Source organism: Stigmatopora nigra, chromosome 17, assembly GCF_051989575.1.
Source record: "Stigmatopora nigra isolate UIUO_SnigA chromosome 17, RoL_Snig_1.1, whole genome shotgun sequence".
Taxonomy (NCBI): Eukaryota; Metazoa; Chordata; class Actinopteri; order Syngnathiformes; family Syngnathidae; genus Stigmatopora; species Stigmatopora nigra.
Genome location: NC_135524.1, coordinates 3778345 through 3794402, shown reverse-complemented (window position 1 = coordinate 3794402; position 16058 = coordinate 3778345). Strand labels below are relative to the sequence as shown.

At 39.4% G+C, this 16058-nt stretch overlaps 2 protein-coding genes, 1 long non-coding RNA gene and 1 other non-coding gene across 4 annotated transcripts; 1 reads left to right on the top strand and 3 right to left on the bottom strand.

Moving 5' to 3' along the window:
- Positions 1-1235: 1235 nt before the first annotated feature.
- On the bottom strand, positions 1236-3223 carry LOC144211044 (apelin receptor B-like). The gene has a single exon (XM_077738033.1). It carries the CDS (start codon positions 3215-3217, stop codon positions 2147-2149), a length of 1071 nt encoding a protein of 356 aa, XP_077594159.1. The 5' UTR covers positions 3218-3223; the 3' UTR covers positions 1236-2146.
- A 3448-nt stretch (positions 3224-6671) lies between these two features.
- On the top strand, positions 6672-6744 carry trnat-agu (transfer RNA threonine (anticodon AGU)). The gene has a single exon. It is a non-coding gene; the product is annotated as a tRNA-Thr (tRNA).
- Positions 6745-7441: 697 nt separating this feature from the next.
- Positions 7442-10612, bottom strand: LOC144210174 (uncharacterized). The gene is made up of 3 exons (XR_013329320.1): positions 10345-10612; positions 7643-7789; positions 7442-7530 (listed from the first exon to the last, which is right to left on the bottom strand). It is a non-coding gene; the product is annotated as an uncharacterized LOC144210174 (long non-coding RNA).
- Positions 10613-11711: 1099 nt separating this feature from the next.
- Positions 11712-15821, bottom strand: LOC144211037 (TBC1 domain family member 10A-like). The gene is made up of 9 exons (XM_077738022.1): positions 15336-15821; positions 15050-15149; positions 14859-14966; positions 14597-14703; positions 14315-14429; positions 14161-14226; positions 13892-14081; positions 13593-13747; positions 11712-13045 (listed from the first exon to the last, which is right to left on the bottom strand). The coding sequence occupies exons 1-9, from the start codon at positions 15530-15532 to the stop codon at positions 12722-12724; spliced, it is 1362 nt and encodes a 453-aa protein (XP_077594148.1). The 5' UTR covers positions 15533-15821; the 3' UTR covers positions 11712-12721.
- Between the last annotated feature and the right edge of the window lie 237 nt (positions 15822-16058).

Sequence of the window (16058 nt, the reverse complement as noted above, 5' to 3'; positions counted from 1 at the left end):
GAGTGTCATAAAAAAGCTCTGTGAAAATAATCTAGGCAGGTTATGTTACGCAGCAGGATACGGCTTTGATGCAAAAAGGTCAGAGATACTTAAGCCAGGCGTCTCTGGTGAAACGGGCCTCGCTATAATAAAAAAGCTGATGAGTCCATTGGGATTGCATTCATGTTGTACTGTATGGACCACGTAGGATGACTCACAAGTTAGTTGATATACTTACTTGTGAAAATAGACTTTTCAGTTAAAAAAGAAAATATCTGGCAAATAATTACAATTATTAGTTTCTTCCCTTCACATTTATTTTTAGAATATAGTCTAAAGTTATGATGTATTTGACTAAAAAACTGATACATTTGAAGAAACCTTCTATTCAGATCTATTTACTTTACTTATGACTCCATTACATTTACCACAATGCATTTTTAGACAATATTCTATTTGAAATGTATATACACACAGATACAGATACACAATAGATATGCAGTATATTTTGCTCAATAGTTATACATTTTACTTGGTTTGGGTTGTAGTATTGTGCACATTAGATATGCAGTATATAATGATCAATAGTTATACCTTTTACCTTTTACTTGGTTTGGGTTGTAGTATTATGCACATTTCTTCAAAAAAAAATCTTAATTAGGTGATCACCAGACCAAAAAGTATGATTGTGTGTATTTAATAATCATGTATGACTGTAAAGAATCAATAGAGGAATGCCTTCCTTTCTTTAGCGGGCTTCTCTTGTTACATTGAATCTGTATTGTGATCTCAATTGATTGTGACATACCCCACCAGGACCCACCTATACAGACCAATGCGAGCCCACTCCCACATAAAAAAAAAAAAACTCGGATTAAGCGTCCCCTTCTGTCTCCCCGATTATGCCCTTAAGAAGCCCAATACAGTCCACAGTCATGGACATTGAGCTTGAAAATCTTTTTTCTACTCTTGTTTGGTTTCCAAACTTGATAGTGGAGTATTCAAAAATAGTTTGTCTTGAGGAATTGTTGATAGCAAACGGGAAGAGAATGGCAACATGCATTTCCTGTAGACATACAGTTTGATTTGGAAGCTCAACACAGGACACAATGGGAGGACCACCGCCTCCCCTCGGCAATGCGTCCTCAGGAAGAAGCAAACATTCAACTGAGGCGAGAAAATACATTCCACCAAATTGAGTCAGGAAGTAGACACAACACAAAACAACAACCTTACTCCGCCATGTTTTCATTTTTTTTTATTACAAATCATACAGAATAATCACAAATGTAAAAAAAAAGAAATATTTACAAGCTCATGGTTTTGTGAGGAACAAAGTCTGACAGTGTCTGACAATAGACACACACGCATGAATACACACACATAGGCTGTCAAAGCAGTCACCTTTTAATTGGGCTCTCCGTCCAAAGCAGTCTGAAAACATTTGTCAGCTGCCATCTGTCCATCTGTCTAGACCCCCTCCTTACATCCCGAGACCCCGTCTCTTCTTACCACACTTATCAGGGCCCGACACCTCATGCCGACACATGCGCACGGTTGGAAATGACGTCTTGCCGGGTAATCAAGCTTCAAATGCTTACCCGAGATGACAAGAATGTAAAAAAGATAGGAATAGAGTTGAAAACTAGATTTGTAGAAACCTTGCAAATTAGAAAGCAGCAACATGGATATGAAATTCCCCATCTGAAGACAATTTTTGCTGATGCCAGCCTAAAAATGAATATTTTCAAGTGGTTTAATAGTCACTCCAGAATCTAATATAACAGATCCAAGTATTTTTTAACACTAATTCATCACATCCAACATTAGCAACCTGCTATGTAGAGTTGAAGCAGTTCCACTTCATCAAAGTCCTTTTTTTTCTAGACAAGTCGCAATACTTAAGTACAAAAAGTGAGTACTTTTGCCACCTCAGAAAGTATGAGAACACAAGTACTACATTTGTACTTTTTCAATCTTCAATCGAAGACATTTAAATGACCCAGAGAAGAAATAGGAGGACAACCCGAGCCTTTTTTTTCTGGGCGATACATTCCACGCAGTCAACTTCACGTTTGGTCCCTTCAAAGTTCTCCAAAGGTCAGTAGTCCACAGAGTGGATAATCTATAAATGAGCACCGAGCGACGATGGAGTCCTCCTGCCTCGTTAGACTTTAGTAGCCAGAGACTGGGCCTCTGTCTTCTGAGAGGACAAGGAGCTGGCGGGGCTGGCATGCAAGGACTTCTTCAAATGGAGCAGACAGAGACACTGCGATCTGAAACGCAGGTCGAAGAAGGCGTAGAGGAATGGGTTGAGGCAACTGTTGACATACGCCAGGCACGTGGCGTAGGGGTGCGCCAGCAGCAAGAAACGTAGGAACGCGCAAGTGGCCGGGAAGAGGTCCAGGTAGGACAGGGCATCAGCGCTTTTCACCACATGGAAGGGGATCCAACAGGCGGCGAAGACCACCACCAAGGTGGTGATGATCTTCAAGAGCCGCCGTTTGCGTTGATCCTCCTTGCGCAGAGTGTTAAAGTGGCGTGTGACGGTGCAGCCGATGAATCCGTAGCACACCATCATGGCCAAGAAGGGGAGAAGGAAGCCCAGGGCGGATGAGGAAATGCTCAAGCCGGCTATCCACAGGCTCTCCTGCCGCTTGTTAGTGACCACCAACCCAAAGTCCATGGCGCAGGATGTTCGGTTGGTACCCGGGTCGTGGCGGGTGGTGCGAAAGACCAAAGTGGGCGCCGCCAGGAGCCCCGATAGGGTCCATATGGCAGCCAGGGAGGCCCGCATATGGCCGCGGGTACGCAACTGGGTGCTGGATAGCGAGTGCACGATGGCCAGGTAGCGGTCGAAGCTCATGCAAGTCAAGAGGAAGACGCTGGCGTACATGTTGAGGAGCACCACGTAGCTACTGATCTTGCACAGGGCCACGCCAAAGGGCCAGTGGTACCCCATGGCAGTGTAGACCGCCCAAAGGGGCAGCGTAACCACAAAGGTCAGGTCAGCCATGGCCAGGTTGCCGATGTAGACGTCGGCCGCCCGCCGTTTTCCCTGCGCCCGCCATACAGTGAAGATGACCACCCCATTGCCAGACAGCCCCAAGATGAAGATGAGCATGTAGAGCACCGGGATGACCGAGTAGGATGGCGTCCACTCCGAGTAGTCGCACATGCTGGAGTTTTCCGTCTCCTCGTAATCGTAATACTCGTATGGGCTTTCGGTGGGCTCCATGGCTTCTCTCTGTGTGGTGTCGCCTGCGCGATGCCTGCCGCTCTTAAATAGCCGCCCCCCCTCCGCCGGACGCCAACCCTCCCACGATGCAGCGCCTCCCCTCCTTCGCGACGCAACCTCCTCCTCTCCGTGTGGAAACACACCCTCTCATTTGTAACTCATTGAAACACGGCCAATTATAGTCTCTTCTCTTTTACTCACATGAAATGTCAAAATGCGGATTGGAGTGCTGTTTTATTATTATTATTATAGGAATTTATTCATTACCAATTCAGATTGTTTAACTCTCTCAGGGTGAAAGGTCACCACAGTGGTCAACTATTTAAAGCTTAAGTCATTCAATGTGTTGTTGTCATAAGTAACAGTGGAAATTGATATTGATACCTATAACAAGAATAGGCATCTAATCAATTTCAATTGGAAGTTCACATTTTAAGCCATGTGAGGTCACAAGAGATTTATAAATTAATCCCTTCTAGCCTTACTACCTAAATACTGAAATTAAGTGCATATTTTAAAGACTTCGACACCAATTACAGCTCAATGCATTTTGACTGCATGTACATATTAATGCCGATTATCTTATATTAACACTGTTTGAGACATAACACTAATGTGTTTTAGATTTTGATCAGTAAAAATGAAAAGATTAATTTTAAAGCCAAATTTTCAGTTATATATTCAATTTTAAGTAATGACAGTTATTCTTCATGTTTAAGTGCAAGATTAATAGATGTATTTGTGCCAAAAAAATGATATTTGATATATTTATCTAAGTGAAAGTTGGTGATGGAATGTTTTTTGACTAGAGGCGGTGAATGTCAACATGTATGTATACGTGTTTAGACAGTCAGCCACAAATCAAGCCCGGGCATGACAAGCACTGCAGGCGACCATTCGTTTCAATATCAATGGAAGAGTCGTTACCGTAGTGGAGTACTGCGAAGCTGGCGGCCAAATACTGCAGCTTCTTTTTGCTTCTTCCATCCTTCGATTGCATGTGGACATGCTCCAACGTGGTGAAATTCACTAGACGCTGAATTAATTACAACAATAACAACACATTAGATCTCCTCATGTAAACTGGAGGATAAAAAAAGACAACAGACAACAATTTAACTTAAGAAAATGTTATTTTTTGCTACGACAATATAGACTCTGAAAAACATGTTGCTTTGTTATCATTAAATCCCCATATTGCAAGACATGATGCATAAATTAACAAAAATGTCACCAGTTTGAAACAAATGGAGGCTAAAGTCCTAATTTAGGACAAAAAGAATGTAATTGAAAACCAATTTGTGACTATTAAACTGCAACAAATTATAGTAATAATATTTAGCCCCTTTTTCTTTTGTGCACAGGCAGCATTCTATCTCCCCCTCTGTGTCCCAGGTGGACCCTTTCAATCCACAGTGGGTGGGAGGGCAACAGTGGCGCCGACCCAGTGACATTTAGACACAACTACTGTATCACTCAACAATGTCCAACCCTAAGCAGCGATCCCTTCCTCCTGCGCATGCCTTTCTCCCATCATGAGACCTCATGCTCAACTCCCTTTCCTCTTATTTTTCTTAATACTAACTTCTTATTTTAAATAGTGACGCACATCGGGTGAATCAATTTTACGACTTTAATTGTGTATATTAAACTCCAAACCCCCTCCTTATCCTGCTTATTTGTCCATCCGGGCAAAAGCAGGAAAAACCTGCAAATAAATCAAAGTGAACTTCCCATCCTTTGGTGGCACCGTGTGCTGTTTTTAGCCAAGTGTTGGCAGGGATGTCAATTGAAGAAAAGAAGAACTTTTTTTTGTTTTTGTTTGGTAGGTATTGCTTTGTTTGGTTAGTATACAGATTCCAGAAATGATATTTTAACTGTGTCACTACTGTAGTATGTTTTTTCACTTTCCTATCCTCCCAGTTCAAATGGATTGGGCGTCTATTTCCATCAATGGCAGCCCAATATTAATCATTTTTAGCTCTTCTATTAATAATGGCAGACATAGAGTTAAGCTATGTGAGGACACAATACAAAATGTTAATTATCATAATAATGTCTTCATTCCACTTTTAAAAAATTATCACAATTTGTTTTCTTTTTTTTAAGTTTAAGTATGTTTAAATGAAAATTGTTCTATTAATCACCATTTAACATTAATTATTAGGGCTATGAATGGATAATTATTGATAAATGAGCAAATATAAATACAGAACTTTATCATTTACAACCTGTTTGAGCCCCAATGCAACCCACCAACCCACTTTCTCTGGAATAAAAATACAATAATGTAAAAATCCAAGTGTGGTACTAATTGCAACCACTTAAAATGGATGTTTTACACCCTAAAAGTTCACCTGTGGCCCTTATTTGATTTTCATGTTATTGCTGCTGTCTGTTTTCTCCTGTGTGGCCTTATTGTGTAAAAACCACACACTGTGATGCCTGTAAGACCACACTTAGGCTTTTTTCCCCACCCATCTTCCCTATGTGTCTATCAAGTTATCAATGTCAGATGGAAAAATATGCTGAAATAACAACAAGAAGAATATATACTAGTCAATAGATTTGATCTTTGATCTTTATATTCATTTGAGGGCCACTTTTTGGGTGATACTTGTGACGCCTCAACATTGAAGTGGTATGTGCGTGTGGTGGAAGGTGGGTGGCAGTTGTTTGATGTGAGTGTTAAACTGTCACAGACAGCGTTTGCGCATAGGACGGGGGGATAAATGCTTTGGGGGTTGGTTTGGGGAACAGCTGGTTCCTCAAGGCTTTATTTGTGACAGGGTTTTAGTCACTCATGATATATTACCAATGTCTATGTTGCTTGGATTTGGCGGAGCATTTGTTGCAAGTTTAGGAACAACTTGGACTGATCTACTTTCATTCAAACTGATTTTTTGGACAAATTTTGCATTGGCAACTCAAAAATGTTATATTCAAAGATACAAAAACTTCATCTGTTTGTTTTTTTGGGGGGGCATTTTAACTGAATGTAATTTTGAGGAATATCTTAACTATTTGATTAGTTCTTACTTCATAAGCAAAATCTAGAGGGAATGATGTCAAAGTTTATCTTCCAAGTCAATGCAGACTTTCATCAAACATCTAACTGCATTAATGCTGCCAAAAGGGACACCACAGGTAGAAGTGAATTAGTCCCGCCAGACATTTTAATGGCTCCCCCCTTTTGTTTACTAATTGTGAAAAAAAGGCTGTTGACACCAGCTTGTTAGCCCCAAAGACCTTAAGTGTGGGAGACGTTAACACCTTTTGTCCGTTATAATCACTGAGAACAGATCTGATAAACCTAATACATTTGTTGATGAGACTTGGGCACGCTACCATTGGGTAGATAGACCACTATTACTAAATCACTGGTGTGGTGTCTGGTTATATTGAATAAAAATAGACTGCAGGGATTTTCTGGTTGAACATACTACAGCACATTGGCCTTGTAGCTCAGTGGTTAGAGCACTGGTCTAGTAAACCAGGGGTCGTGAGTTCAATTCTCACCAAGGCCTTAATCTTTGCCCATTGCAATGTTGATTTCTTCTCTAATAGCATTATATTAAAGGACTGACATAGTGGCTGTTTTACACATCAAATAAGTATATCATTGGGAATGTATTTGGACTATCTAACATTGAAAACATTAAAGTATTTGTTAGATTTTTCAGATTAGAAGGTCATTGACATGAGGCCTTGTAAATGGGTGTTCTTGAGTTCGATTCGTATTTAAAATCAAGGCTCCAAATCTTTGAGGTCATAAAAGTCAATGATGCAAACTGGCTACCTCGCTTCTGTCAGTCTGCCACGGGGCATTTAGAAGTTTATCACCACTTACTATAGATTAATGAGTAATGCATTGTTGAATGTCCTCAAAAAGGACTGTAAAAATATTTTTATTCCTGGCAGACCATGTTTAAAACAATAAATTATATCACCAATGACACAGCCATCTCCCTACATGGAAATAGTATCTTAAAATACATTTTTGACTATTTTTTTTTTTACGTATTGGATCGGGATTCCTCAAGACGGACCTCAATTCACCTACTATTGTCTACAGAGATACATTGTCGTCACTGTGGACTTCCTTGCGTCCGTCCAGCACATGTGCATGATGTGTTTGTCTGACCTTTTGAACCACGCGACCCTGCGTAGACAACTAGAACTGAACCATAGTTGCTTTTCTAAATGAGCTGCTCACCTTCTGGGGTGGGAACATGTGGACATCCAGCTTCTGTTTGGAGCTTTGCCGGGAGAATGTGTTGATAGCAACCTTCCTGCTTTCTACTTGTTGTGTCCTAAACCAGAAGTAGACCAATATGGAATGTTTATCCAATATTAGAGAGAGGAGATGGAATTTCCACAATAGCCTAGGTGCAGAAATTATAAATAAATTGCATGTAAACTTACGCAATGAAAGTTGGAATCAGAAGTAGAGCATATCAATTGGGTTTGTTTACACAGGTGACATGTTGGGTCAGCGTTTGCAGTTGGTGGTCACTTCCTGTCCAGCAGCAAAAAAAAAGAAGCTTGGGGGAAGGAAAAATCACGTACAACCTGAGAAAGGAAACAAAAGTAGAACACACATTAAAAAAAAACATAATAGCAACATAAAAACATGTGCAATTTTTCTGTGTGAATAAAAAATAAAAACTTTTTAAAAACCCTGACATTGATCCCATGGGAAACTGTGACAAACCGCTGTGTGAATTATTTATAAAATGCTCTAGGATTTAGGAAGCTTTCCAGTGTTGGACTCCATGTGTAACATGAACCATTTTATGGACTTTTGCAGGCGTTAAAACTTCAGAGATTTCAAACTGGAGCGAGTTTGGTTTCAGGACTTACAAAACTACTAAATAAATGCCTGCATCTAACACAAACACACACACACTGTGTGTGTGTGTTTAACTGAAACACAATAAGCTATTGTAACCTCAAACTCAGAGGTCTTGACTCACATGTGCTTTTGTCATTAGTTTCAATTATAACGCTATGAAGTCAGCCTGTGATGACACGTACATCCCTTGCTTGGACCTAAGCAAAACTAATCCTCTGACCTAATGTATTTATTTGTGAAGCCCCCTTTTACAACTTTTTGAATATCAATTATTTTTACAGTTACTTTTTATAACTGCTCATTTTACTGAAGTACCCACTTTAATTATTTTGCACTTGATACAGTGACAAAATCTATCTTAACTCTCTTTTTACCCCTTAATTAGTTTTTATTTCAATTTTTCGTACATTCCTATTAGATAATGGTCTCAAACATGTGGCACGGGGGCCAATTATGGCCACATAACAATATTTTACAGCCATCATGACATCGCCTTCTTGTAATGCCTTAGTTAGATAGCAAAATTTCTGATTTTAGACTATTTTTGTTGTTGTCAAACACCATCTTGCTAGCTACCGTTGTCGTCAAACCACAAGGCCAGCTGCCTGACCAGCTTCAGTCTAATCAATGCTTATCAGGACCAGAACAGGACTCTCGCTTTTTTTAAGGAGCATTTTTTTTAGCGGTCTTTGTGTATCCCTTGAGAAAGCTTCCCATTTCCTCATCAGCAATGGAGGGGGATTGGATGGACGGGAAGAGAGCAGACAGTGGGGATGTGGCCTAACAATAGGAGGAAGTTGCTTCAGATCAGCATTAGATAAGTGCAAAAAAAATTGCAAGCTCACAAACATCCCTGAAGAAGAGATAAACACACTTGAAAAGTGGTAAATAAAATATTGCATGAGCTCAAGTGCTGAAAATAGATTCAAGTGTGCAGTGAGGTGAATAAGTTGCTTGTGCGAACACAATACCAAATCAATTGGACATGCAACATTGAAAAAGTAGCACCAAAGTGAATGGTGATGCAAAAAGTTGAAAGAAGAAAGGGATAAACTGTTTAAAAAACAGTATATTTGAGGTCATTCTGAGGTTGCTTTAAATAGAAAACCTGATATCTGTAGAAGTCATTCAATGTGTAAAAGGGAGTCTGCTCAATTACATCATTAATAGTGACAACATTGATATATGGAATAAGTCCACAATATCAAAGTTTGGTTAGTACTATTACAGCCTTTTTCCAAAACTAAGAAAATTGTATTACATCTAAACATTGATAAATTGATATATTTAAAAATTATATTTTTAGTTATATAGAAATAGCCAGTGTTGTCATCATCATCATTCATATAAAAGAAGGGAGATCCCTGCAATGACGTTTCCATGATTAAAAAAAAGCTGACATTTACTATGTGTGAGTGGCTACCGTTATCCTGAGGAAAACCATTAAAGGATACACACTTCCTTGGCAGTGTGTATACTGAAAGAGCATCTGTGGCACTTGTGACCTGCGCTACCACTCCACTTCCCGTACCACACGTGCAACTCTACTTTCTTTTTTTTTGTTCCTTCAACCAAACATGGAAAAGTACTACAAAAGAAAAACCAAAACCCAAACCCAGTGACCCCAGGGCACAAAGCAAGGTCCATAAAGGTCTGCTTGGACGGGTGTTAGGTGGAAGAACTTCCAAGATCAATCACTGTTATTGATTAACCAGAACAAATTCCAATTGATCCTTCTGCTTTGATTTTAAAGATTATCACGAGCTGTCCAATCTATGTGAAGTGGAAGGTTGGCAGCAAACTTTCATTTGTTCATTCACTGCCAATCAATGGTAGAATTATTTTTACATCCAAGCGAGTATGCCAAAATATTGTCCTTCAATGGATAAATATCAATTTTGTATATTTTTATCAATGAACATAGTTTCTTAGTTATACATAAATATAGCATGTCAGTAAGCAATGTACTTAAACAGTCAAACTGTCAGCGCCAAAAAGTTATATCTACAGAATTGTGAATTATGTGCATAAAAAAAGTGCGCTGACTGTTTGGGGAATTTTTTTATAGTCTTTTAAGTGTGAGTAAATATGTGTCATGTTTAGTTCATATGGTTTATTATCACTTAATAAGGGGAATTGCAATCATTAATAGGGGCAGCAATTGGCTGAGGTTGACAGGTATGCAAATGGTTGGGACATTTGGGTGTTTGGTTGTATATAATTGTACACCATCACATACTAGTAATAAATAAAGATGGCAGATGAGACTTACCAGCCTCCAACTGTGTTTTTGTCTTTGGTGCCTAGCGTCTATCCCTCTAATCTCCTTTTTTTTCATAGAGGTCACGGATAGGGCACAAGGGGGGGTAGATAATAAGAGCAACTTTGTTACCAAAAAGCTTGAGACGAGCATTACAAGCTCACCAAGCCCAGACTTTAATCTCCCTGGAGCTTCACACATATGGCCAACTCCTCTGAAAAAAATAATAAAATACACCAGTTCACTGTTAGTCAAAACACACAAAACATCTCAAGTTAACTTAAATGGAGAAATGTATTTAAATAGTGCATTCGTTATCGGGGATATTATGAGTCAAAATGAGAACGTTAAACATGTTATGCAGCATTGGAAATATAAATATAGCAACAAATGTTCTCAACTGTAATTTTAGCACACTATTTAATTTAAAAGAATATTAATATTGTAGGAATAAAATGGTACAAGTTTAGTGTACTAAATACTTGAAAGTCAATTTGGATGAACAATTCCATGACTCTCTTAGGCAGCTTTATTTTAGCTATTTAAGCAATTACTGCAATTAGTAAAACTTCACTCACCGTCTCTCGGGGGTGTCCAAACTGAGTCCTGTGGGTAAACTGCGGTCCGCAGGACAGTTTATAAAACATATGATAAAAAATTAAAACAAAACATTTATGGATTTTTAGTTTTTGGACCACTGATAGACATCCAATTCAAATGGATTGGACACCTATCACCGTCAATCAATCAATTTTTTCCATTTTACAACATTCTGCATTGCATTAGTGGGCAATACAGCTTGATTTTTTTAAGGGGCCTTCAAGCAAAGGGCAGCTGACCTTCGTCATTCAGACCCGCAAAAAGTCAGACTAAAAAGCCGCAAAGGTTTTTTGGCGCTGTGGGAATTCTCCCACATTTGAAATGCTAATTCCTGGCTGAGCTGAAAGAGCCGGAGAAACAGGTGTCCGAGGAAGTGCGCCGTGGGTGCGGGTGGGTGACGGGTGCACAGGAACACAAGGCCCCACTGTGCTATTGAACGTTGCCTATGTGATGTGAGTGTGATGCTCTGCTATTTCCTATCAGTCTTAAATTAATAGGAAATTCCACCACAATCAAATCACTCTATGAAAATGTTAATGACTGCATTTGACTTTGCAATATACATTACTGACTTTAAAAGCCAGTTTGTCTTAAGTGGTAGTGCATTGGCGCCCCCTGCACATAAAATTGCAGTACAAATTAAGTGCTGGGGGGCCAAGTTGTTCATTTCTGAGGGATTTCTGTTCGAATCCATCTTTTTCTGCAATGAAAATGAATGGATTCATTCTAAAATGCTCATGTTTTTGAATGAGACGGCCAAAAAGTGACAGAAAACACAATTGTTCTCATACCCACCACAATCTACTTTTATAAAGTTGTTTGCAGACAAAGATGCATTACACTTAAACAGCATTGTTATGGGTTATATCTTGCTGCTTTTTCCCTAAGACTGTAAAACACATGAACTGGTCATTGTAAAAATAAACAAACAAAAAACCCTGTACAATCGCTAGGCTGAATTTATGATACTCTAAAAAAATACAATCTATATATGTTGCTCAAAAAATGGGGATGTAAACCATTTGTAGTTGCACAACTACAATTTCCAAAAGTTACTTTTCAGCTACTGTTCTTCAAATTCCTCCTAAGCAGCATGCCTGAATTTGCATTTGGTCTCATTTCCTTCCATACATGTATAAAAACTCCCCAGTCTGTTATAAAAACACACCCAACTTAAAAAATATTTGGCTTCACGGCATAACAATGTCCCTGAATACCTTCATTAAAAAAGAAATTACCCTAAACTGATGAAGAAAGTAGAATAAAATCTTTTTTTTTTTTGACGTAGTGCATGAAAAAAAAAAAGAAATACCCATAGGATAGCTAATGATAACCAATGTGAGATAGTATTAATAAAAATGTAGCAATATTGCCTGTGTAAAGCTTAAGAAAACTCCTGTATTGGAGGATACCAACCTGCTGTTGTGACCAATAGACAGCTTCATTATTATCACTTCATATAGTAAATCATGTGCATCTTACCTGGCCTCATCTTCTCTCTATGCAAATCAAACCGCAGGCAATAAAAAAGAAAGTGCAATCTGCTCCATCTTGCCACCTGCAGCTCAACATGGGATTTACAGAATAACCATGACTGATTTAACATTATTCTTGACTTCCAGCATCATGACCATATCAGCAGAAGGAGAATGAAAAGAGCCATGTGATTGGACTGTTATCAAGTAAACAAAAAAAAAAATGCTCCCAAAAAATGTCACATATTTGGATTGCATTTTTCTTCATCAAATGGCTCATTTCTCCATGAAATCTCACCGTGCTACAGACCATTCTACGCATTTGCGCTTGTAGTTTGGAGCGATGAGGCGTTGTCGGCGTCCCGCGATGGAGAAATCCTCTTTTTTCGGTGTTTCCTTTTGGTCTTGGGAACATCCCTCTTGTCGTCGATGACCTCGGGCGAGGAGGATTCCTCAACGATGGTGGGCCTCTGTCTCAGATCCTGTCGGTCCGGTGGGTCGGCGGTCATGACGGCTTTAGCGCCGTGCATTCTGGGAGGGGATTTGCAGCGGAGGTCGCCGTGGGTTTCCCTCCAGCGACGCAGCTGTGACCGGTGCTCCTTCTCGATGTCTTTCGCTGATATAGACAGGTCTATAGTCTATAGAATTATAGTGATTTCAGGTGATAACAATGAGACGTTTTAATAAATATAAAATTAATAAATAGCTCATCTAAATAGCTAAGGAGGCACTGACATTGATATTCTGAGCCGAAACTAAATGGGGGAAAAACTGAGGATGAAAAATGAAATTAATTATTAATCAAAATGTTAAATTAAAAGAAAAAACAGTTTAATAATAATAATAATTTAAAAGCTTTAGCCAACTAAAATTGTGACGATTATTCTTTTGTAATTCACTTTTATATGTATATAAATATAAATATCTTTTGGATAGTAACATTTCAACAATGCACAACAACAAAATTATGTGTCAAACTCACTTTAGAATAAAAAGTATGTTCCAATTCTAAAAACAATAATCTACCCCCACACTACTATATTAGTAATATTATTTTTTGCACTTTTGTTTTACGTTTTGGTGTTCACTAGTTTCCTTTTTGCTGCACCTCTACTAACATGAGAAGTAAGGACGTCAAAATGAGAAATAAGCATCATGAACAAGTGTTTGGAGTATAAAACCCACCTCTCGAACGAGAAAAGTCTCCTGCATGTATTGTGGTGGTATAGCCCGGAGACGCTGCATTGTTTCATAAAGCCCTGGACAAGCCTTCACCTTCTCTGAAGATCCCAGCGCACATTTGAGGAGAACCAAGCCTACGCGGAAAAGAATCTTCACTCCTGAGAACAAAAAGGATGACATCCTTAGAGATCACCCAAAAATAGCAATAGCACAAAAAAAATGATGCAAATTTGTTTAAATATACTTCAACCTCTGGATAAACATCATAAAGCACTCAGTATAGGGTCAGTGCCACGTCTCACCCTCACAGAGGAACATGTCCCACACACGAAGCACAGACACCCATGGAAGTGTACGGGAGAAGGCGCACATGAACCACTCTGTCATGTACATGATGGGCTCCACCTTGTGATGTTTGAGGTGTCTATGCGCCACTGGAGACGCCTTTCGTAGTAGCCCATAAAGAATCTCTCCATCCAGTTGAATGGCTTCCTGCAATGAACCATACAGACCGGTTTGTGTACATAGTGCCCACTTGATATAGTTTTGACAGTGTTTTTTTGTTCTTTACCAGCCCTGCACTGTAATATCCGGGAAGGTACTTCTCACAAATCTGGACAAGGACCCAGAAGGCCTCCTTGGAACACAAGATAACATTCTAATGTTACATAAGGAAACCAGGGAAAAGGGTATTTGCTATAATAAGATAGTTGATTTTTTTTTACCTCAGCCGGCATGTGCATGAGGAGCAAAGCAGCGATTGGAGCCTGAGCCTGGCAGTAGCCCTCCTCAGGACGATGTAGTGTGTACGCCTTTAACACGCTGAACAAGTCCTTCTGCCTGGATGAATTGATAAACAAATAGATCATTTATTCAACTTAAGGAAATTAAATCCACATAACATTGTATTCCTAATCAATTTCTGCCGAAATGGCATTTTCTACTATTATTTAGTATCATGATTAATTCTATCACAACAACACAGTATGTGAAGAGCAGAACCTTACCCATGTCCCCCCCGAGCTGAAAACATTTCATGGAAGGGAAACTGTCGGTGGAGGTCTCTTTCAATGATGTCCACCCATTTGGGATCTCCTGGTTGCGCCTCAAATTCCTAAACAAATAAGTTTAATGCAGCATAATGAGTACGCTGATGAAAAAAAAATGTACTTCTACTCATTCCCGAAAAATTGTGCATCAGTGCTATTCTTTTGTGAGATAATACATTGGGACTAAAACTGCATAAGACATGCACAATGTTAAAATGACCTGGAATTTGCCCTTGTTTTGCTGCACTTTCACTTTTCCTCCCGTAAGGTAGAGCCAAGCCCGACCACGCAATGAAGGTGGAATCCCCTTTTGACAGCGATCTTTCACCTAGTGACAGCACAGTGCATTTTAGAGCTTTTGGACCTAGAATTGTCATATCCATCACTTACAATAAAGACAAAAAAAGAGACCTTCTTGTGCTTTTTCCCCATCCACTTGTCCCAGCTGTCCAGCATCTCCAGCCATTTGGATTCCCGCTCTCTCAAAACAAATGATGGGATTTCTTCAGCACTGCATAGATGAAATTAAAAAATATATAATTAGCAACTACTTTTAATTGCCCTTTACAATCTGGGTGTGACATTGGAAATTCCTGTTCATCATCACCTTTGAGAACATCTTGTTCGAAGTACAATTCTAGTCGAACCAGAAAATATAAAAAACAATCATGAACTTTTGTACATGTATTAGACTTACTTCAGCCCCGGGTACTGTTGTGATCCACCAGTAAAGCCGTACTTGTCCACCTCTTTCTCCCCGGACGTGTCGGTCCCATGATCCGAATCCAGCGTGACAGCATCGGAGCCAAAGGATCGAGTACTCCCGTTGCTTGTCAACTTCTCCGCGCTTCCCTCATGATCAATACTTCCATCATCCCGCTCGGTTTCTGCCATTTAGCCAACATTTATATTTGCCGGGAAATCGCCCTTTTGTAGATTCTTAATCGCCCAAGCGAATTGTATCAGATGCCATCACAAGGCTAAGCTAAACCCTCTAAGTGAGATGCGTCTTATCTTTTTGCTGTAAGCCTTTGCTTCAAAATCTAAAGTTCCCGAATGCGTTTTGTACCGGTATTCCACCACAAAAACATACATACCTTGCAAAAGCGTACAGGGGAAACGATCTAGTATAAACACAACGTGCTAGCATAACAAACACCTGTCAACAGATTACGTCGACTGGCACATTGGCGCCCCCTGCGGGTGACAATGTCGCACTACAGTACAGAAAGTACGGTGGCGGAGAAGTGCATATGATTTTTTTTAAAGTGAAAGGCAAAAGCACATTACCATTGAAAAATCTTTTAGGAACCTTATTTCAACTTTAATTGCTAACATCCAATTAAAAAATATAAATGAGAAGCTTTTTAATATCTACAAAGTGATTGAACCAATGAAGACCAATAATAACCCTACTCAA